The sequence below is a fragment of the Mustela nivalis genome (assembly GCF_964662115.1).
Source record: "Mustela nivalis genome assembly, chromosome: 3".
Classification (NCBI taxonomy): domain Eukaryota; kingdom Metazoa; phylum Chordata; class Mammalia; order Carnivora; family Mustelidae; genus Mustela; species Mustela nivalis.
Window position 1 is genome coordinate 131454391 of NC_139022.1, and position 22682 is coordinate 131477072.

Here is a 22682-nt window from a genome sequence, read left to right on the forward strand (position 1 = left end):
AGGGCTGGTTCCTGAGCCCCACCCCTGATCTACTAATAATCTCTGAAGGTAGGGCCTGAGAACCTGAATTCTTTATTGCCTGAAAGAACGACTTTGTGGATAAACTGGATTCATCAAAATCCTCCTATGGGGCCCCATGTGGGGCTCTGTGCGTGGCGGGGAGTCTGCTTCTCCCCCTCCCTCTGCCTACTGCTCCTGGGGCTTGTGTTCTCTCTCTCTGTATCAAATAAACAAATAAAATCTTAAATAAAAAAATTGGTCCTGTGGGACAAGTGCGGGTTCATGTTTCTCATCCTGGCTATCTGGATGCTCAGAGCCAAATGAGGGGCTCAGCTGGAGCCTCCGGGTTTCCTGGCTTGATGACCATCAGGAGCTCTATTTCTGGCTCCTCGCGTTAATTCTGTCACTCAACTTCTATGTCCCTTAGCAAGCTACCAAAAGTCTTCCTGGGACAGGCAGGATCAATAAATCGGTCGATAAAGCTGCCATTTATCAAGCACTTAGCCAGGATGCTGTGCTAAGTGCACTACATCTGACCTCATTTAATCTCACAAGAAACCGAAGATCAGGTACTATGATTAAACCCATTTTACAGGTGTGGGGACGGAGCCTTAGAGAAGGAAGATGCATCGTAGGGGCTGGAATTCAGGTCTCTAACACCATAGTCCCTGCTCTTAAACACCTGCCACTACTTGTCCATGGTGTAGGTGAAGAGTAGTGGCCCTACACTTTCCACCCAGGACCGGTCCTGCAATCTGAGTGGAAAGGGGGGTACTTACTTTGAAGTTTCTTTTCCATAACTAGCACATTATTTTTACTTTTATTTTTATGTCCAAACCAGTTTTTTTCTTACATTTTGGAGATGTTTTTATGAACACATTGGTCAAATGTTTTTGTCTACTTTGTCTGATTTATACATCTGTGCGTGTATGTGTGTGTGTACGTACTTGTGGAAGGTCACAGAAGGGCTCACCTACAGTAATGCAGCCACTGTACATGAGTTACTGAAACTATCTCAGGCCAGTTTTAGAATAAGTTTTCCATTCAGTAATCTCTGATGATTTGTTGGGGGTAATAAATATGTTTTTACAGAAAGAACTCTGGCCAGCTGATACATATTTTTAATCTACGTATGTGTGTGAGTGTATATGTGTATCATGTAACAAGGAAAATCGATCTGCGGAAAGGTCCCTTCCCCATCATGGTCTAGCTATATTCCTCAGAGGTGCCCATCGTAAAAAGCAAAAGTGCACTCGGACACACACACACACACACACACACACACGGTATTATACAACCGAAATACAGTGCAACTTACTTTGTTCATATCTACATACGTCTTGTCTTGGATACAGGAAGCCTCGCTTTCTTAAGTTGAGGAGACCCTCTGCTTCACTTGAAGCCCACACGGCAGAGGAGATGGGAGAGGGCGCTCTGAGCGGTCTCGGGTCTCCGCCCAGCCGGAGCACCAGGTGGGATAACCAGTGGGACTGCCGAGTCAGCAGCGCCCGCCCTCTCTGGATGGGACAGGCGGAGGAAGTGTGCGGTTGGGAAGCTCCGCCGCTCTCGCCCGGGTTTCCAGCTCTCCCGCCCGCAGAAACTACAGAGAAAGTTAGCATGGGAATCTGCGCCCTTCTGAAACTCGGCGGGACCCCAGGAACTTCCCACACCGCGGGGACGAGGGGCCGCGCGCGGTAACGGAGATGTCAGCGGCGGGAGTGCCCTGCTGGGTCCCAGGGTTCTGGTCCGGCACCACCTCGCAGGAGCGCCCTCTGTCGGCGGCTCTGGGTACGGCCCGCGTCTGGGCGCTCGTTCTTGGTGTAGGTGTTCTTGGTATAGGTGTTTATTCCCTCTTCGTGCGCAGTCTGCGTGAGGGTGTCTAACACTGTGTTCACCTTTCACCCCCCCATGTTAAATTCCGCTAGGAATTTCTAATTCTGCTAATTCTGTGCGTTGGTATAGAGCTTCTAGGGCTGTAGTTATGTGTGCAAGAGTGTGAGGTTATAGTCTAGGTGCCCAAGGTGGTGTGCCTTGAGTGTGGCATCATTGTCTATATGCCTGATTGTGGATATTTCACTTTCTGCCCCCACCTGTCCGTGAGCAAGCACCAATGAGCATGGGCTGTACCCCTACATATTGGTGTCTGATTAGTAATACACACACTTTTATCATCTTCCCAGGGCTGTGCCAGTATGAATGAAAAGGGCTGTGTGTGTGCATGAAGCCACAGTAGGTGATAATGGTATGTTTCTAAAATCCAGATGTTAAAGGAATAATGTAGTGGAGGGGGATGTCAACTATACTAAATCATTTGCCCTTCGTCTCATGTTCTTTGACTTTAGGAGAACCGTAGGTTTGCTTTTGGACCCTCTGGAGGACAATTGCCTGATCTTGACCTGAACCTGGCCTCCTGTGTGATCTTTCCTTGACCTTCCTTCTCCAGTCTGTGGAGCCCAGGGTGACTGCCTGCGTCAGGCTCTAAGTATATTGACCATGATGTCAGTCCAAAGAAGTGAGCATCCCATCTTCTTCCTTTTTCCCCACCCAAAATTCATTTCCTCGTAGTTGATTACCTGGGATTTTGATGCCTGTGTTCCCTCAGCATTATTGATACACATGGGGGAAAAAAAAAAGGAACTTCTTGAAATTCCCCTAGAAGGTTTTGAGAGTTGTTTTCAGTGTTGCAACTTGAACAAGTCAGTTTCTAGTTTAAGTTACCATCAGAAAGCTTGGTAGGAGTCAGATATATAAGCTCCAGTAACAGTAGCAGCAGCAGAAGAAGAAACAACAGCTTCAGACCCAGCGAACCCTGCTGCCTAGCCAGAAGCAAGGTAAGAATATCCTTAGCCCTGACACCCTTCTGCAGATCCTCAGACTCGCAGGCTGGCCAGGGGTGGCACCTTCTGAATGCTCCCCCTGAGCCTGGCATTGTGGAGTTGGGGGGATTTCTGGAGGCAGTCCTGGTGACTTACCTCTGGGGACATGAGCGCAAAGTTAGTACTTTGTGGACTGATGTAGAAAGTATTCATTTTAGAAGTCAACTAATAATAATTGTACACGTAGTTCTGTGAATGAATGTGCATTTTATAGAAAGGTTTGTTTTGTCTTATTTTAAAGTGGTATGTACATAAAAGAATGTTTATCAATATTAATGCCCATCAGTTAAATTGTATAACATGAGTGGTGCTTTCCTTAGTACTGTAAACTTTTTAAAAGCTGTTCATTCATTAAGTCAGAATGAATTCAGTAAACAATTGAATTCGTACTTACACCTCATAACTGGAAGATGTTGAGCATCCTTGCTCCCTATTTGTGTTGGGTTCAATAGTCAATTGGGACAGTCAACCAGAGTAACAGCTGGGTTGTTAAGATTTTTTTGGATTTACTAACTTTGGTGCTACTTTAAAAATAAAAAACAACTGCATTGTTTAAAAGTACTTCCTAAAGTGTTTTTAAATCGGTGAAGAGGGGAAAAAAAAAAAAAAGATTATACTGTACTAGTGCTTTATAGTCACCCAGGTAAATTGTGTGCAACAATTTTCAGGTTTAAAAAAAAAAAAATAACGATCAAGTTAAAATATTTTAACCAAGAGCTGACGGAACCCCAGCTGATGGTCCACTTTTTTTCAAATAAGGAATTTTAAGATATTTGAAAGAATTTGGACTACCTCTTAGTGTTCCTTTTATTGGGGTCTGAGATTTTATGGTTTGTCTGAGATTTTATGGTTTCTTTACATTCATTCATTCTTCTAATAATTAATGAAATTCCTCTGTGCTAAAATACTGATGCTAAACTCTGGGGGTGGGTATGTTATGGAATAAGAAAGGCATTAACCCTCCCATCAGAGAGCTGACTTGTTGACTTGTCAGGGAAGACAAGCATAAAGAACTGTATTACATTGTTATATATGTATGTATGTATTGCAGTTGTATTAAGTGCTATGAATGGGACTCAGGGAGAGCATATAACCAAGCAAGCAAGAGTCCTGACTTCTGGGCACTCTGCCGGATACCTTACCTGAATTCTTTCACTAAGTCCTCACCACAACAGGATGCCCACTTTATAGGTGGAGTGTGAGGCTTAAAGAAGTCAAGAGTCTTGCCTAGAGTCCCACAACTCATCAGTGGCAGAGCTGGGCTGCCAGTGCAGGTCTGCCTAGTTCTGGAACTGAGATCCTTTGAAGACGATGTCTTTTAATATTTTTCTTTCTTTTTTTTTTTGTCTTTTAATTTTTTAATCATAATTCTTTTTAAATTAAAAAGTAACAAGCGAGATAAAACTTGGAAAAGAAATGCCCACCCAAGTGTCATCGGCATGTCCGTGTTGGCACCAGCATTAGGGAGTGTAACCATACCAGAGGACGTGGGGCCCCTGTGTTCTGTATACAAAGATTTCAAGCATTTAGAAAACTTACAAGATTACATGGAAAAATATTTAATCCTCAAGACTCTCAAATTTAGCGTGCCAGTGAAACGTGGGCTGCAGAGTATAGCTCTCTGGTATTGGGTATCCACTGATCTGGAGAGTGACATGGTAACTATGCTGCCCCCTTTTTGGATTCCCCGGGTTCCATGGCTTAAAATGTGGGTGATACTAAAATGCAGGTTGTTTCTTAACATCATCACCAGGGCTCCCTAGACCCTGAGGTGCAGTTGACCTGAAATTCTCAAACACATCTAAGGCCCTAGGAGGAAGTGGTGGACGCAGAGGCAAAGGGAAAATCCCAGCCTTAAGATAGAGCAAAAGAATCACCAGCAGATGCCAGGAATCTCTTATTTCCCTTCCCAGGGTGCCAGCATCTGGGCTTTACGAGCCTGTGTAATTGCAATACCTTCAGGGCATTTCCCTACCGTTGTATACAAAACAGACATATCAAATTTTTCCTTTGTCTCTTCCCCTTGGTGCAAGCTGACATGCTATTGGTCGCCTTCACCAATATGTCATCTTGTTGCATTGTCTCAACAACCCTCTGAGATGGGTATCATGTCCATTTTATAGATGAGGAGACTGAGGCTCCGAGATCATTTGAGCAACATCACACAACTAGTGAGAGGAGGAACCAGATTCAAGGCCACATTGGCTTGACTCCAAGCCTGTGAATGTCCTAACTGATGCCCTGTGGCAACCGGTGTGTTGGCACAGTCGTAACCTGAATTAGATTATTAGACATGCCTGTGAAAGCTGCGGGGACAGGGCGTGGTCTCGACAGGAAGGCCGGATCTAGTCCCATCTCTGCCACTCACAACTTTTGTAATCTAAGGGAATAAAGTGCATGGCAAGGTTCCCCTAGGTTAGCAGCGGTCCTAACAAAGCCATGATTTGTCAATATTCAATCACTCCAGCCAAGGGATGCTCATTTTTAAGGTATTTGACCAAAACTTTTGAGTCTTATTCTTCGTATGATTTACTCAGTGGTCTCGGAGCCCGTGTCCAGCTCAGAGAACACTGGTGCTTTCTGGGACAGATGGAGGTGTTTCAGAATTAAATTAAATAATAATCCTCTGTACCTAATTCAGAAGTAGGGCACAATTTTCACATTTGAATTATTGGCACAAATCCTGGATACTGCTCTAGATTGAGTTTTACTATGAGATGGTGGCTGATGGGGCACAAAGTGATGCATTTCACTTCATAGTGGGTATATCAATATTTTATGGGCTTCTCCCAAAGAACATCTTGATTTTCAGAGCAGTGGGCCCTGAACACAGGTGAAACCAGGAGTTCTCAAAGTGTGGTCCTTGGGCCAGCAACATCAGCCTCACCTGGAAACTCTTAAGAAATGCCGATTATGAGGCCCCACCTCCCCCCCACCCCCTGGCTGGTCTCCCTGACCAGAGATCATATATTTGTTGAATGAAAGTGTTTGCTCCGAGAAGGCAGGATCAAGCCCCCAAATTTACTCCTAATGACTCTAGCCCAGCATTACTTGCTTACCCATACCTACTAGGTAAAGAGCTATTTTACCTGGTAAGTACCAAGGATATCTTGGCTGAATGTTGACCCAGACAAGTCGTGTTCCTTCTCGGATCCCTGGTTTCTCAGCTTCAAAACAAGAAGACTATCAGAGGGTTGGTCTCCTTCAGCTCCAGACAGTTTTTGGAGATGTCCTTACCCAGAGACTGGCACAGGGCTCCTGTGATTCACGTCCTATCTGTCTGACAGTGCAGACAGGAAAGAGAAAAGTTAAGATTAAAAGCAATGTACAGGGGCACCTGGAGGGCTCAGTGGGTTAAGCCTCTGCCTTCGGCTCAGGTCATGATCGCAGGGTCCTGGAATCGAGCCCCACATCAGGCTCCCAGCTCTGCAGGGAGCCTGCTCATCCCTCTCCCACTCCCCCTGCTTGTGTTCCCTCTCTTGCTGTGTCTCTCTCTGTCAAATAAATAAATAAAATCCTAAAAAAATAAAAATAAAAATAAAAATAATGTGCATAGAATGGATTGGGTTGGAAAGCAACTGAATAGCTACTGACATCATCTCTTCTATTTTCCCTCCTCTTTTTTCTCTTTCCCTCCCTCTTCTCCTGTTTCTCCCCCTCCTACAGATGCACCCTTGGCAGCTGGTCATCTCCTGGATTTCCCTGGGTTTGCTGGCATCTCCCCTTATGGCCATTTGGGAACTGGAGAAAAATGGTAACCAGGCTCTCCTTCTCTGCAGTGGCCCCGAAACCTAAGCCCAGACTTATCAGGCAGGCCCTGGGGGGAAATCAGACCAAAAGGGGCAACCAGGCCTTGGGGCCTCCTAGTGAGTGCCATCACTGGGAAAATGCGGGCCATCTGTAATTCCTTCACCTTTGAGGGCATCCATGTCATTTGGCTTTCATATTAGATTCCAGAATAGGAACTTTTTATAGACTATGTTAGGAAAAGCTATATGGACTTCACGAGTATTACTAAAACCCAACTATGTCATACAATGAAAATTCCAAAGTGAAGGATGTGGGAAGATTAAGAGCTGTGTTCCATCATCCGCCCTCCACCTCACAATATCACTCCCTCTGTAGCACGGAGAGGACTCACCTCTGACCACGCACTTTGGGGGAAGCATAGGATTTAGGCTCACATTGATTTGGGCTCAAAGGCTGACTCTGCCACTCTTCGTTAGGTGACCTTGAGCTGGGTCACCTCTAAGGCTAAGTTTCCCCAACTGTGAACTAGGGATTTTAAAGGGACCCCCGAATACATGGATGATTGAATGTTAACGAATGCAGGGGATAACTCAACACCTGTGAAGGGAGAGTAGTGTTAGCCAGGACTGTTCTGGTTATTTAAAATGATGTCTGGTGATTCAAGAGAACCAGTTTATAAGCCCAATGATCAAAAAATTACTAGTAGAATAATAGAATAGGTAGGCGTTAGTAAAAGGGGTTCCTGTATCCTTCTATTATCTCTCACACAATAAATAATGTATTAATTGTTGTTAGCTGTTCCTGAAAGATCTTCAAATGTTTCTAATGGAAGCCAACATAATGTTGGCAATTACCATCTGTAATTGTATAATGGTAATGAAAGTTAATATTAATTGAGCACAGTATCTCATTTAATTCTCACAACTGTGTGAATTAGGGACTGTTCCTTTCCCATTTTACCGATGTTGTAAATAGAGGCTACCGAGATTAAGTTAACTTCCCCAGTTTAACAGACCTGGGAAGGATAGAACAGGGACTTGATCCCAACTCTGTCTCACTTCAAAGTCTGTGCATTTAAGTATTTGAAGAAGGTTTTATAAGAGAGACGTAAAGCAATGTTTCCTACGTGCTTGAAGCACAGAAGGAAATAGGCATGAGTTAGAAGTAAAGACATTTCAGCTGATGACCAGAAATAATCTGTGGGTAGTCAGAAGAGCACCACCCTAAAAAATGGATATCTGAAAAAAATTTTGGTCTATCCCACCATTCTTAATCATTTTGGGGAGGTAACAATCCAGCCATGTCCCCTCTGCACGAGGAAGCTTTGAGAGCTTTAGACCCTCCCTTGAGTAAAGGCAAAAGCCTGAGCCAGATGATTATGCCAAATCCCTTCCAACCCTGGGATTTTTAGTGAGCTCAGGAAGCTTGGCTCTTGCATAGTAAACCCCAAAGTTACTTCTAATTTGGTAAACCACAGAAATTCCAGGAAGTGATTGTGAGGAAGAGAGGGCAGACGACTTTGGAGGCAAGATAAGGTGATGAGGCCAGGCACTAGGTTCTAGAATCCCTTCCTCAGGCTCCCTCTTGCAGTTGCTGTCCCCTTCCCCCTGGGTGAGGGTCTTCTAGGCCTTCTGAGTCTTAGTTGTGAGAGGAAAATAGCCTTGCTGTTCAGTTACTGGTAGAACTAGAGAAAGCCAAAGGTGCCACATGGTTTTATGTCAGCAAAGCTAATCATTTCCAAAGACTTGCTTTTTACCTCATGTCTTTGTTACCCATTCAGTAGCTATAAATCCCTCTAAGGTGAAGTGAGCACTTTATATCCCATAGTGCTTTACATCTGGATGCCAACAATAAGAGTCACAATTTATAGAGCATTTAAGGGCACCATATTAAGCTGTTGTATGAATTTGATTGTATCATCCATGTCTCAACCTGCTGAAGCAAGCACTAATAATTTTGGTCATTTTGAAAATGATGACACCAAAGCTTAGAGGAATTGAATGTCTTGCCTGAGTCCACCGGCAAGTATAAGATATGGAGTGAATCTAAACTCAGACCTACGTGACTCCAAAATCCAGGCTCTTAACCAGTGTGGCTGGCTCTCAATTTGAGAGGGCATCAAAATCGTCTGGAGAGCATAAATGACAGACCCTCGGGCCCATCCCAAAGTTCCTGATTCGACAACCCAGATTCTGTATTTCCTGCAGTTTCCTAGTGCTGCTGCTGATCAGTGATCAGGCTTGGGGAACCATGGCATTAAATTACTCTAGTTCATTAGTAAGTGATGCACACAGGAATGAAGCTGGAATGTGACGCACTCATTGAAATACCCTACTGGGCCATTTCTCAGGTTAGAGAGCCAATGCCAAGCCAACAAGGCAGAAGGCCTGAGATTTTGCTCTTGTGCTTTAACTGTATGTAAGCTTGTGTAGCTTCTTGGTTTTGGCATGCTCCTCTATGACATGGGAAGACCAGTATCTACTGAACCACTTCATAAGAGAGTAAAATTGCTTAAAAAAATAGAACAAATACCATTACTGAGTTTTATGTAGTAGGAACTAAATCCTCAAATGCCCATGGAAAATTCTAGGGCAATTTCTCTGTACAGTCATCTGACCAAACATTGTTGTGTGAATAACTATAACCAACACTGAGTTTACAGTGGTAAGCGCCATGCTAAGTGATTTACATGTTTTTTTTTTTTTTAATTTAATCCTCATAGCGAAACCTATGACATGGGTGCTATTATTGTCATTTTACAGATGAGGAAACTGAGGCTTGTGGTGATTTATTACCTTGTTCCAAATCTCCTAGCCAGTTAGTGGGGACATGATCTCAGTGCTGGTCAGTTTTCTTGACATGGCTGTGCCCTGCCATATTCTCCACGAAACTGAAATTATGCTGGAAGGTTCTTGGTAAAGAGTTTTGTGCTGTTTGCATTTTTTGATTGCATCAAGGGAATCAGAGGTTAATTATTAAAGACAGATTGCCAGTTAATGACTCCATAAAACTCTTTGCTTATCTTTTCATGACCTTAAACCCAAGTAGGGTCCAGTGACCTGAGATCAGTTATCTCAGCAAGCATTTGCCTCAGCAAGGCAAGGTCGTGCTCTGCAGTTCAAATGCAGAGGGGTTCCTAAGACCCAGTGCCGGGGTTCATGGAGCGTACAGTCCAGTTCTCCACTCCCTGTGCTCTCCAGTTTATGTTGTAGAGTTGGATTGGCACCCGGACGCCCCTGGAGAAATGGTGGTCCTCACCTGCCATACCCCTGAAGAAGATGACATCACCTGGACCTCGGACCAGAGCAGTGACATCTTAGGCTCCGGTAAAAGTCTGACCATTCAAGTCAAAGAATTTGGAGATGCTGGCCGGTATACCTGTCATAAAGGAGGCAAGGTTCTGAGCCATTCGCTCCTGCTGATTCACAAAAAGGAAGATGGAATTTGGTCCACTGATATCTTAAAGGAACAGAAAGGTAATTCTGTTCGCTCAGAGAATGTCAGTTTTCTCTTGTGCTCCATAAGGAATAAATCAAAAAACATAAAAGATTAAGACGTGACTAGTGTAGTGAAACAACTAATATCAAATCCCTTACAGAACCACCTGTGTTCTTCTTTGGTTTCTTAGACATTTTGGGAGATCAGCCCTCCCAATGCCATGTTGAGAGATTTTCATGGTGAAGCTGGGTGATTTTCCTAAAGTTCTTTTAAATGGCTAATGGAAATTAACCAATGTGTATATCAGCCCTGGAATGGCAGCCTTGAAAACCTGAATACCTCCCTCTGACATATTAAGTGCATGGTGTACTCTGCAGCATCAGCAACGTATTGAGACATTCTTAGTCCTTGCTGAACTGCCTGTCAGGGAGTTCATCATTTTCCAAGGGAATAAATGGAAGGTCTTCATTCCTGAACCCCTCGGTGGCCTGTGGTTCACGACAAATAAAATCGATCTGAAAGGAAACCTCCAAATATTGAATTTTTTGTTCTTTTCAAATCCAGAATCCAAAAATAAGGTCTTTCTCAAATGTGAGGCAAAGAATTATTCTGGACGTTTCACCTGCTGGTGGCTGACAGCAATCAGTACTGATTTGAAATTCAGTGTCAAAAGCAGCAGAGGGTAAGTGAAACCATGTTGATTTCTCAGTATTTTGCTGGAACTATTTCATTAAGAAAGTAAGGGCGACCCTGCCATGGGCTATCAGTTAATGATAAGGGAGAAAACAAAGTCAAGCCTATATTTTTTCAACACCCCCTCCTGCCTAAATTGGGGAAAGAACATGGAGATTTAAGCTAATCGCCTGAACAAATGTGTGGGTTAGAACAGGATATTCTTGGGGCCTGAGAATAGCCTCTGCTTATTTGAACCCACTCATGCAGATGGCCTGGCAGTGCTTCATTAAGGCTCATAGCACCATGGGGAGGGATAAAAGGAGACATCGAAGCTACGAATGAGTGCCTAATTGCACCTTGAGATGAAAATAGAAACAAGAGCTCCGGGGCATAGATCTTGAAAGCCCTGAAGCCAACTCCAAAACCCTGAGGCTTCTAGAAATTTTCCCAGAGCTATCTCAACTCCTTTCCTTCTGCCGACACCAGTAATCCTAAGTTCATTTTCCGATGCACTTGGACTTCCCCTAAGAAACCAGTTTCCATGGATACGGAACCTATGTTAAGCAGTCTGTGTGCCTTCCCTCACTCACCATCTAGGTTCCTGAACAAGGCGGGGTGACAGAGCAAACCCCAGGTGATTAGCCTGGTCTGGCCACCATTTAATTGAGCACATTAACCTCTAGGGTCTCCCTTTTCCATCTTGAAAATGAAAATGCTTACTAAGGGAACGCTTATACAAATGTGCAGAGACACAAATGCCAGTGCTCGTTGTGATGTTTTTGGTAATCAGCAGGGGAAAAGTTAAAGTGCAGTGCCTTATCCTCTAGCTTAATGTGACACCATCAAAATGGATATCCCAGTCTGTGTGGTCTACCTTGGAGCGCTCCCCGTATGTTCAGAAGGGGAAGAGATGGTTATAAACCACATACACATATACATAGTTGGATCTTATTTAATGAAAAATAAAATTGTACTGAGTACGTATAGACCAAATATACGTGTATCCATATGTACATGTGGGTATATGATTGCTTTGAATATTCAGAGACAACGGTGTGTAGGGTTACAACAAGATATGAATAGGGTTTCTATCTGGGGAGTGAGATTAGGGTTAAAAGAGACACACACATTTCATTTACATGCATTTTTATCTTTTTAATTTTTTTATAATTAACACGTATGGATTTTGTCATTACAATGGGGAAAATGCATTTAAAATTGTAGTAAGGAAATTTGACGAAGGGCTCTGGATCTAAACATTTCTGGATTCATTTAGGCCAGAGGCATGGACATGCAAAGCTATCTCTAAATATTTGTACCGCCTCTTGTGGTAAAGCCTGTCCTCCCAAGAAGGGCAGTTTCTTACTCCCTGAGGAGAAATCAAACCCATTGGAAAACTCGTGTCCTCCGACGGCTGTCTGACTCCAGCCGTTGGGAACTGACCACAGATGGGTGACATGGGGTAATGTCTGCTTTGATTTCAGCCTCTCTGACCCCCAAGGGGTGACGTGTGGAGCAGTGACGCTCTCAGCAGAGAGGGTCAGAGTGGACAACAGGGATTATAAGAAGTACACGGTGGAATGTCACGAGGGCAGTGCCTGCCCTGCCGCCGAGGAGAGCCTGCCCATCGAGGTTGTGGTGGGTGCTATTCACAAGCTCAAGTATGAAAACTACACCAGCAGCTTCTTCATCAGGGACATCAGTGAGTTTGCTGAATTATATATGCTTCATAAGGATAAATGCCATTTGTCACATGTTCCCAATGCCCCATGCACCAAGGTGAGGGGTTTACATTGCATTGTCTCCTTTATTCCGTACTCCCCAAAAGAGTACAATGTGGATACTATTCTCTGCATTTTCAGGAAGAGAAAATTGAGTCTCAGACAGGTTAAATAATTTGCCCCGGACCTCACAGCTAGCCACTCAGACCCAGCTCTGCCCCATTGGAAAGAGCAGGCTCTTGGCTACCCTCTGCCTGCTGCCCAGGCAGCTTCCATGGTGAATCCAGGAGGACCCCCTCAAGCATAATATTTATAATCAGAATGAAGTCTTCTCTGCTAATTGTAATTATTCCCAGACAGTCTTTCTCTAGCATTTGGGGGGTGGGGCGGAATCTTCATTATTGGAATAAAAACCCCTCCAAAATCGACATCTATTTTTTCAATCAGCAGATGGGGACTTTGCCTTTTGTCACTTCCTTTGCCATTTAGCCATTGGGCGTTCCTCATGAGATAAAATTCATAGAACCACAGAGCTTGCTCGAGCATTTGTGGAGAAATCACTCTTGGCAGGTAGGGGGAAGCTTGGGTTCACAGAGGATCCCAGGAAAGGTCTCTTGGAGGTGATATTTGGCTGAGTTCTAAAGAAAAGAAGATGTCAGTTGTGCTAAGAACAGAGAGAAGAGTATCTGAAAAGCATCTACTAGGGACCATGGTCCTTGGGCTTTGGACATTCCATAGACTGTCTCCCCTGCCCTCATCTAGACAAAAGCATGCTACCTGAGGACAGAGTCTTTTGTAGTACTCGCTGCTCTATCTTCCACACGTAGTCCAGTAGCTGGCACATAGCTGGTGCTCACTCCTCATTTACTGAACGAACAAACGAATGAATGAGTGAGCATAGAGACAATCGAGCTTAACTGCCACAAGGCAAGTCAGCGCCAGATGTCGTGAAAAGACAACAGAAAGAGCACGAGATGGAAAATCTCTCATCTCATCCCTAGCGAGAGGCTCAGGTCAGGTCCAAGTTTGGTGTCAAGAGGGGTACTGAGCACAGGGAGGGTGGTTCTTCCCCACCTTGCCCAGATGTGAGACTCTTGTTGTCTCTACGGTATTTCTTCTGAGCATGACGCTGAGATAGTTCCGCTGCCGGGGCTCATCGGCTTGTGCAGGGATGAGAAGGACTCTGAGCCTCTCTCAGTTTCAGCCAGAGAGGAGGGGACAAGGGGTGAGAACACCAGCGTGAGCACCAGCAGTTGGGGTGCCTCACGTCTGCCAACTGGGTGCCCAGAGAAGTTAAGTAACCATTCTATGGACTCATGGCTGGTCAAAGGTGAAAGTGGGATCAGAAGCCAGAGCTACCCTACACCAAAGCCCCCTCAGCCAAATAAAGGGCGTGGCTTTATCTTCTTCCACAGTCAAACCGGACCCACCCATGAACCTACAGCTGAAGCCGTTACAAAATTCTCGGCATGTGGAGGTCAGCTGGGATTACCCCGACACCTGGAGCACCCCGCATTCCTACTTCTCCCTGACGTTCTGCGTACAGGGCCAGGGCAAGAACAATAGGGAGAAGGTAAGCTGTGACTCCAGGGCCACATAGTCAGGTTTGTGGAGGTTTATGGAAGCCCACTTAGCACTTTCTCCTGGCCCGAGACAGCTTCAAGGGTTTCACATGGATATCTCACTTAATCCTTCATGTAACCCTACAAAGGCAGACGGTATTATTACCAACACTGCACCAGGGAAGACAGGGAAGCTCAGGCAGGTTAAATGACATCCCCAGAGTTAAACCTGCTGGGAAGGATCAGAACCAGGAATCCAGTCTGGTGGGCACAGATCCCATGTTCCTAACCACGCTCCCTCCTCCAGGATGGATGGTCATTAATTCTTGTGCTCAGACTTGGTCCTTATGTAGGAAATCTGAGCTCCAGGAGCCTCAAATCATCGTTGTTTCAATTTAGTGAGTATAATGAATGCTAGAACATGCATGCGATGTCTCACCCCAAACGGGTAATTCCCAGCCTATCATGAAGTGATTTTGAGCAGAATGTTAGTGCTTACATAGGCTAAGACAGTGGCTTTCAAACTTTCCTGCCTTGGCATCCTAATCCCAAGGTCCAGAAGGGACTTTTACAAAGCCTAACCCTCCTGGGATCCCGGTTTTAGAAACCACTGGATAAAGGCCTTATTCAGGATAGTGTTCACATTTGGTAGAAATTCAGTCATTTAGTCACTCCCTGAGAATTATTTTTTGTATGGAGATGGGCTATTCTGGAATAGATTTTACCTAAGTATTATTTAAAATCTTGATATGTATCTTCCCTACATAAGATTTATATCATTAATAAATAACATTGACTGAACACTTTCTACTGATTAAAGACTTAGCTGAGGATTTTACATGAGGGTTACCTTTAACTTTTACACATCTGTGAGATAGGAATAATTCCTATCCCTCTTTTATAAAGGATGAAACTGAGACACAGAGCCCAGATCATCTTCCTGTGGTCACACAGCTAAAAGTTAGCAATACCTGGATTTCGGCACGTTTTCTGATAAAAGGATCAGGATATAGTATTTCAGAATATCCAGGGGACAGCTAGAGCATATATGCCTCTGTCCCACCATTGGCCTAGTACAGGGGTGAGTGTGCACGGGACCTTCAGGCAAGACAGCTGTTCTAGAAAGATGAAACCTGAACCAAACCATCTCTCCCTCTGGGCTGAAGTAGAAAAGCTGCACCTGTATTTAGAGATTCTATCGGTAGGTGGCGCCCGTTCTACACACTCCACTGTTCATTGCGCCTGTGGTGCCCAGAAACCAAGGTGTGCTTGTTTGGGGAGATCAAGCTTTGCAGAAATACACCTAGCCCATCTTGTGACTGCATTGCCAAAGACTTCTCTCTCCTTTTCAGAAAGAGAGACTCTGCGTGGACAAGACCTCAGCCAAGGTCACGTGCCATAAGGATGCCAAGATCCGCGTGCAAGCCCGAGACCGCTACTATAGCTCATCCTGGAGCACCTGGGCATCTGTGTCCTGCAGTTAGGTGAGCAGGCCCACAAAGGCCAGCCTACACCTGCACACTCAGTGTCCCCGGGTGCAGGGCAATGGTGGGGGGGGGCAGGGTGGGAGACAAAAAGGGAGATAGGGGGCCTGGCAGACAGTCACCAGAGTCAGAAAGATACATCTGTTCATTAAACAGATATTATTTGATGCTCAGAGTGTTCTGGGTACTATGCCGGGTACAGAGATACTGTGGTAAGGAAAACAGGTGTGGGTCCTGCCTTCCTGGAGAAGGCAAACAAGAGAGAGAGAGAGAGAGAAAGGTGGTTAAGAGTCAGAGCAAGAATAGCTTGCAAGCTGTCTTCAGGAATGAGACCCTTATCCTGGGCACCCTTGGTGGGAGGACACCAAAGGCAACCGAACCCTAGACCACATAAGGACAGGCTGGGCCCTTCCAACTTGGAGTCCCAAACCCAATTGCCCCAGTCATGTGTTGTGTGAAATAAGAAGGCGTTGCTGCCCCGTTTCTAATTCACAGAAACTGTTGGTGTTCTTTTTCAGGTTCCAATGCCAGGATGAAACCTTAAAGGGAAAGTGGACGTTATTATGCAACATTTTCTAAAGACTCAATAGAATAGGCCCCCAAAAGTTATTTGCTACCTAATTTGCTTTTTGTAAAGGATCGTGATCATGTCTTTGCAGTATTTTTACATTTACATGCCAAATGGCCGCTGAAATAATCAGCTCCTTTATTTATAGGTTTTCCAGTGACCAGGTTGCCACTGACCTTAATGCTATTTAAATATTTAAGTAATTTATGTATTTATTAATTTATTATTTTTATTGAACACTTGTGTGCCAAGATGTATTGTATGTTTTCTACTCTCAGGACCTGATCTGTAAGGAAGAGGCGCTGTTATTGCAAAATGTGAAATTATGTGTTATTTTATACTGACAGCTTCTCAAGCGAGACTACAAGAACTTCTGTTTTATGACAACCAGTGAGAGCACAATGTTCTGATGCCAGCACCATGATATATTTGTGATGGATGAGAACACAGAAGTAGTTAAATAGAGGCATGGAGACACGGATTCATTTGAGAAGGTTCTGGAGATGGAGATGTTAGTTTCTATATCCATGAAGACTTCCTGGAAGTGGTGTTGGTAAAGCAGTGCAGGGCCACCTGCCCTTCTCAGCAGGTTTAGTTTTTGGAGGCCTGAATTTAGAAAGGGCTGAAAAAATAGCAGAAGTCAAAATTCGGCTTCCGCCACAGAGGCAGTCCTTAACGCCATCCATCTTTAAGACTTAGAAGAGGGACCAGAGACATCTTAAGTGTCCGGAAAGTAAAAAGTTCTTAGGATTCAGGAAGGAGAACCAGTAGGGCCAACCACATAAAATTGTCAGATTCACCAGCTGCTCCTTAATAGCCACGCAGGAAAGCACACAGCTGCAAAGAAAATGATCACGAATTGCTTACTTGTCAGAGTGAGAGAAGCTGACCCGTGGGATGTGACCAGAAGGTGCCCAGCACTAAGGTGCTACTTTTAGTAATTTAAGTAATGAATGTGCCTTCTGTAAAATGATTTCATTTGTTTTCTGTTTACTTGTGTTTACATTCTGACGATGAACCAATAAAAATAGAACTTCTTTGCAATGATATTTTGGGCTTTCTCAGCTGACTTGAGGCTCCTGTTCCCACATTGACTGGGACTGCATTATTTTTCCCCTGCCATTTCAGAACTGCCCTCCTTTGAAGCAATTTCACTTCCAGTTCTGCAGAGCTGCCCTTTCCCTTTATAGGATTCCCAAAGTCAGAGTCTCGCTGAGCTCAAGGGAATGTCCCTGTGGTCTGCACGGGCACTGAACTGCCTTGTGCTCTCTTTAGAGGTTGGATGCTCTCGCTTCATTCCCCTTCTAGCCTGGAATTGACTCTGTTAGTTCCAAAGCATCATGAAATAAAACTCCAACCTGGTAGAGTCACAAGCATCCCAGCCCAGAGGGCCAGATCTGGTGTTCACAGAGGGTTCATCATGTGTCTGGACATGTGCTAGCCCTTGAGGTTGAGGAGTTCCGGAAAACCTCACATTGCCTTCCCCCAAATAGTGCCCACTCCTGGCACAGTTAGAAGATAGGGATGAAACGTTAACTTCAGTACCATGAAATGCTAAAATGTTCAGTTTATGGTACCCCGGATAAGAACAAAAGAGAAGAATCAATGTAACCAGGAGTTGACCAGGAGGGCTCAATGGAGAAAGGAGGGGGTGCAAAGAAAGGGCAGAGCCTGCCAACTCCTCTTTGGTGCCTCCCATGGAAAGAGCAAGTGGGGGGATCCAAGAGAACGGCATCCATTCTCTACGATCTTCGATGGCAAAGTGTACATACCTGGGCTATTCCTAAAGGAACTGTAATAGGGATGTTGTACGTGACCTTATTTGAAGTGTTTCCTGGAGCCCTTATTCTACTCTGCTTCCGACCTGGAGGAATGGTGGAAAGGTTGTCATCCTAATACGACTTTGGAAACCCATCATCTCGTATTATGAGCCCACACTTGATAGCACATGGTTGGTTAATAACAACTCTTTGTCCTCCTACAGGGCCTTTCATCTAGAGAGACCCAAACACTTAATGGTCAGTTAATGAACAACGCTAACTGAGAAAAAAAAATAATTAATCACATATATAAGTACAGAGATCAGGGGACCTTTCCCGAAACTTCCGGCCAGCATGGGGCAGAGCTCAGATGTCTGGCTCCCACCTGACATGACCTCTTAGCATTCAAGTAATTTTAATTTCAGCACATGCACTGAAGAGTTTTTGTCTTTGAAAGATATTCTTCAGGACAGTCCTATTCTATGGGGTGTCTATTCCCTACAAATGTATTAAATGCTCTAGCAAAAAGCTCAGGACTGTGAACCAGGAGACTGGGCCTGGGCCTGGCCAGCCCTGCTACATGTCCATGTGATCTTTGACAGGACACTGGGCACAACCTTCTGGCGGTCCCATCACTGCTTACTCTCAACTTCTTCCTCTCCCAGTGGCCCTCCCGAGCTCTAGGTTTGGGAAGCTAAGTAATCACTTTTCTAGCCACGCTGGCTGCTCAGCAAGGCCACGAGACCTAGTTCCAGCCCATGACACGTAAGAAAATTTGGCTGGCGTTCTCCTGAGAAAAGACAGAGCCAGGGCAAACATTACCCATTCCACCTCCCTCTCTTGAACAGATGAAATTTAAGAAGTCTCAGAGGAAACCCCTGCAATCAGAATGGAAACCACCAGGCTGAGACTATAAAGATAAAAAGACTCTGCGACCCTAGCAACATCAAGAAGCTGAACCGACCCCTGTAACTATCTACCCCAAACTTCTTGTGTTAGAAAGAGAGACCTATGTGTGTGGTTTTAAAATTCCGGCAGAATACACATAAGAGAAAATGTACCGTTTTAGCCATCTTTAGGTGTCACATTCAGTGGCATCTGCTATATTCAAATTGTTCTGCAACCTGTCACCACCAGCTATCTCCAGAATGTTCTCTTCTTCTTCCCAAGCAAACTCTGTACCCATTAAGCAATCACTCCTCCCATGTTGATTTCCAAATCAGAAAATGAATAAACTGAAAATTAAATAAAGATATTCTCTTCAACATCTAGCTCCCCGCTTAGGAGAGTCCATGTCTGAAAAAGAAGTCAGGCCAGCCCTGGTGGGAACTGGCATTAGAACACCTGAGTCTACCCCTTATGGAGCATCTGATCTACCCCTTGGGACACCCTGGAGCCAAATCCAGGGATGCCAAGTGGGGTCCTGGTGATACCTTGCCTGCCTGAAGAGAGGTAGCTGTGGTCAGGAAGCTTGTGCCAAGGGCAGCTTGAGCCTGAGCAGGACTAAGCTGGGTGGTGGTGGTGGTGTTTGGGCAAGCAGCTCCTACGGGAAAGACACCTCTGTTTTTCCTTCATTCGCTCAACAATGTTTTTCTGAGTCACTGGCTTCCCTGGCACCATCCTCAACTTTCTGGATACAAGGCTAAACAAGACCTGCTCTCTCACAGCTTCCAGTCTCCAAGGGATTACGTGCTTAAAATTCTGGACACTGAAGGACACTTTCTTGAGAGTTAAGAGCTCTATAAAAAGAGATAATCTGTTTAATGGGGTTAGCACAGTACCTGGCCCATAGGAATCACTCGGTAAGTGGTGGCTATTTCCATGGACGGGCTCTGTGATCTTGAGCAAGTTACTTAACCTCTTCAAGCCCCAGTTTTCTCATCTGTAAAATGGGATAATAACAGCAACCAGTTCACAGAGTGGTTGTGAGGATTAATGGAATAACCCTTAGAAAGTGCTTATAAAAATCCCTAATCCACTCAATAAAAGCTGATTGCTAATATTCTTATTATATTATCTATAACCCCAAAAAAGAGTAATTCAAGACCCTATGCTTTTGTGGGGGTAGGGACATGGAGGGACCATAGTTAGGAGGTGGTGACATGTCTCAGAAGGTGGACTGGGATGGAGGAAGCATTACTCGGTCAATGAAGAGATCAGTCAAGCTCTTCAGTGTAAAATCCCTTTCTTACAAATAAAATTACAGAAACATCCCCACATGGGGAATACCAAGATACAATGAGCCCAATTCCTGCCTTCAGGGATTTTGGGGTCTAAAAGGGGCAAACATGGTGAATACATATTTTAAAATATAGCTAGGCTGGGATAAAGGTATGTACATCCTAAATATTTCTTTTTACAAAGGTTTTCAGCTCCCAGGAAGAGCTTTTTCATTTCCTTTAGCCTTCCTGGATGCAATAATTTGACATAAACCAACCAATTCACCTGACCCATAAATCAGATTTTAATCATCTCTTTCCATTTCATTGCAGTATGGCCCCTCTTCTAGGACAGCATCTGTGAGCAAAATGCATGTGGACACGACTTTCTCCATAGGGCCATATTATAACCAAGGAAATGAATTTCCTCTCTCAAGCTCATAAAATGCAAAAATAAAATCAGCATTTGGGCTGAGGGCAGAGGAAACCAGGCTCGCATACTGAAAACCCTCCTTCTGCAGGAAGCGTGCTTGGCAGAGCTGATTTGCATTTACCTTCACGCAGGTCTGGTCTGCAGGCACGCGGCGCATCCTGGCAGCCGGCCACCAGGGTCCGGTGCAGCCCCTCCGCCCAGGGGCGGGTGTGTGACCCGCTGCAGGACTCTGCAGCTGCTCATTAATCTCCTGGCCTCTTTCATAAGGAACATAAACCATCTCTCCCCTGTCCTTCGCCCCATCTCACCAGGATGCTTCCCTGGTTCTTTGCAAAAAGGGCCATCGCTAACCCCAGCATGGTGGGGGGGGTGGTCCAGAGAGCAGAATATTCTGCCAGTGACCCTGGGTTTGGAGGAAAGGATAAATTGGGGAGCAAATCTTGGACAAACCATGATGTCCAATCCGCTTCCTCCTTTCCACACCCACCAGCCAACAAGCACACAACGAACACTGATGGAATGGGGGCTACAGTGGCTGGAAGGATCCAGAATGCAGGGTGTGTGTGCGTGCACCTGGCCCTGGGCAAGAAGACCTCCGCTCAAATCCCTGCTGTCCACTTACCAGCTCTGCGCCCTTAGGTTATTCCTTAATCTCTCCATGTTTCAGTCTCCCCACCCCCAAAACAAGTATGTTAGCAGTGCTGCCACCTCCCTGGGGATGGTGTGAGAATGTAAGGAAACCAGGCTCCCAGCACCCAGCACCTGGCAAGACCTCAAAAGTCAGTTGCAGTTTCTGTGTTTATAAAGTCAGGCCAAAAAGGAGAAGCAGTGCTAATCCCACCGCTTCCTCCCTCTGCGTGGAGATGAGTGCTGGTTCAGGACATGTACAAAAGTTTTCCAGTCCTGACTTGAAATCTCTGTCCTCCACCCAGCAGCCATCTCCTGGGCCAGCACCCAGCACCCAGCACCCAGCAGTGACATCCCCCCCAAGTCAGCATGCAGAGCTCTGCTCTGTTTCAGCAACCACTGCATGGGTTTCTGCTTGACCTTATTAAAACATTCTCCAGCCATGGCTGACCTCTTTCTTTGAAATCCCTCCTGTTGCCCTTTTGGGGTCCCTAGAGGCTCACCAGACCCATGGTCTCCCAGCTTGTTCAAGCTGGACTCCCTGTGTCCAAGTGGAAATCTTAAATGAAGTCCCACCCTATATAGGCATGGGGAGAATGGTGGCCAAAGGGACTTTAGTTTTATCAGCAATGCTCTAATTCTTTGCAAGAAGAATATATTAGCATAGTCCCTGAATAATTAAAAATGAATTTTTTATAAAGTCCTTTATGGAAAGCAGACAAAAGCTGAGTCGCTCTGTCTGAAGCCTCCTGTCCATTAGGTCCCCTTCCCCCTCTCACCAGTGAGCGCCCTGGGGCCCCATCTCAACACCCCTAAACTCTTCAGAGCCCAGTTTGAAAACCTCTACTTTTATAAAGGAAGAAATTGAAGGTGACAGAAGTCTGAGGTCTTGCCCAAGCACCCAGAGCCCGATTAAGGCCAGGACTCAAACTTGAATCTGGGTCCCCTGACTCCCATTTTGGCTGTTCCTGACATGTTGAGTCAAAATCCCCAGAAAGTTGCTTTTCAAATGACCAGCTTATCACCAGCGAGGGGCGGCACATGAAAATCTAGGGATTCCCACAGACACATTCATACTAATCAGCTCCTCAAAATAGTTGCCAGGCTCCTTGGAATGTGGTGCAGGGAAGCTGAAGGGCTTCCTCTGCTCCACTCCATGGGAAAGTAGAAGAGAAGCAGCAAGGACATGTGCCCTCTAAGCCAAGAAAAGTCAGGATTTGGGCTGCCACAGCATTGCTACTAGCCCTAGAGCACCTTAAGACTAATAAGAAAAAAGATGTCCCTTCCTCCGGGCAGACACAGCCCCATACCAGAGTACCTGGCTTCCTGAGTGGAGAGCAGGCTCGATTTCTGCTCTCTCTCAACCTCTCAATCAGGGCCCTTTGTGTAGGCCACAACCTGCCCAAACCCACATGGCAATCCTGGTCATGGAGACAGTGGTAAGTGCTCCATGAAGGAGCACTTCTCCTTGAAGGAGAAGGAGGGCTTTCCATCATTTGTTCATTCATTCATTCATGCATTCATTCATTCAGCAAAAAATTACTCGTGTTTACTGTACCAGGCACAGAGGTGCAGGGGAGAATCCATAAGCAAGGCGGGCAGGTCTGCTGCCTCCAAGATCTTAACAGC

General features: G+C 45.2%; 1 protein-coding gene and 1 long non-coding RNA gene across 3 annotated transcripts; one reads left to right on the top strand and one right to left on the bottom strand.

Moving 5' to 3' along the window:
• Positions 1-1371: 1371 nt before the first annotated feature.
• IL12B (interleukin 12B) lies at positions 1372-17121 on the top strand. Of its 2 annotated transcripts, XM_082724390.1 has the most exons (9): positions 1372-1788; positions 2343-2512; positions 6543-6630; positions 9827-10102; positions 10629-10746; positions 12224-12441; positions 13876-14033; positions 15375-15506; positions 16025-17121. In XM_082724390.1, the coding sequence occupies exons 3-8, from the start codon at positions 6543-6545 to the stop codon at positions 15504-15506; spliced, it is 990 nt and encodes a 329-aa protein (XP_082580516.1). In that variant the 5' UTR covers positions 1372-1788; positions 2343-2512; the 3' UTR covers positions 16025-17121. The 2 variants fall into 2 exon arrangements, with proteins under 2 accessions (XP_082580516.1, XP_082580515.1); XM_082724389.1 differs by lacking the exons at positions 1372-1788; positions 2343-2512 and adding an exon at positions 2747-2831.
• Positions 5558-9953, bottom strand: LOC309861464. Its single transcript, XR_014309956.1, has 3 exons — positions 9885-9953; positions 5966-6156; positions 5558-5772 (listed from the first exon to the last, which is right to left on the bottom strand). It is a non-coding gene; the product is annotated as an uncharacterized lncRNA (long non-coding RNA).
• Positions 17122-22682: the final 5561 nt, after the last annotated feature.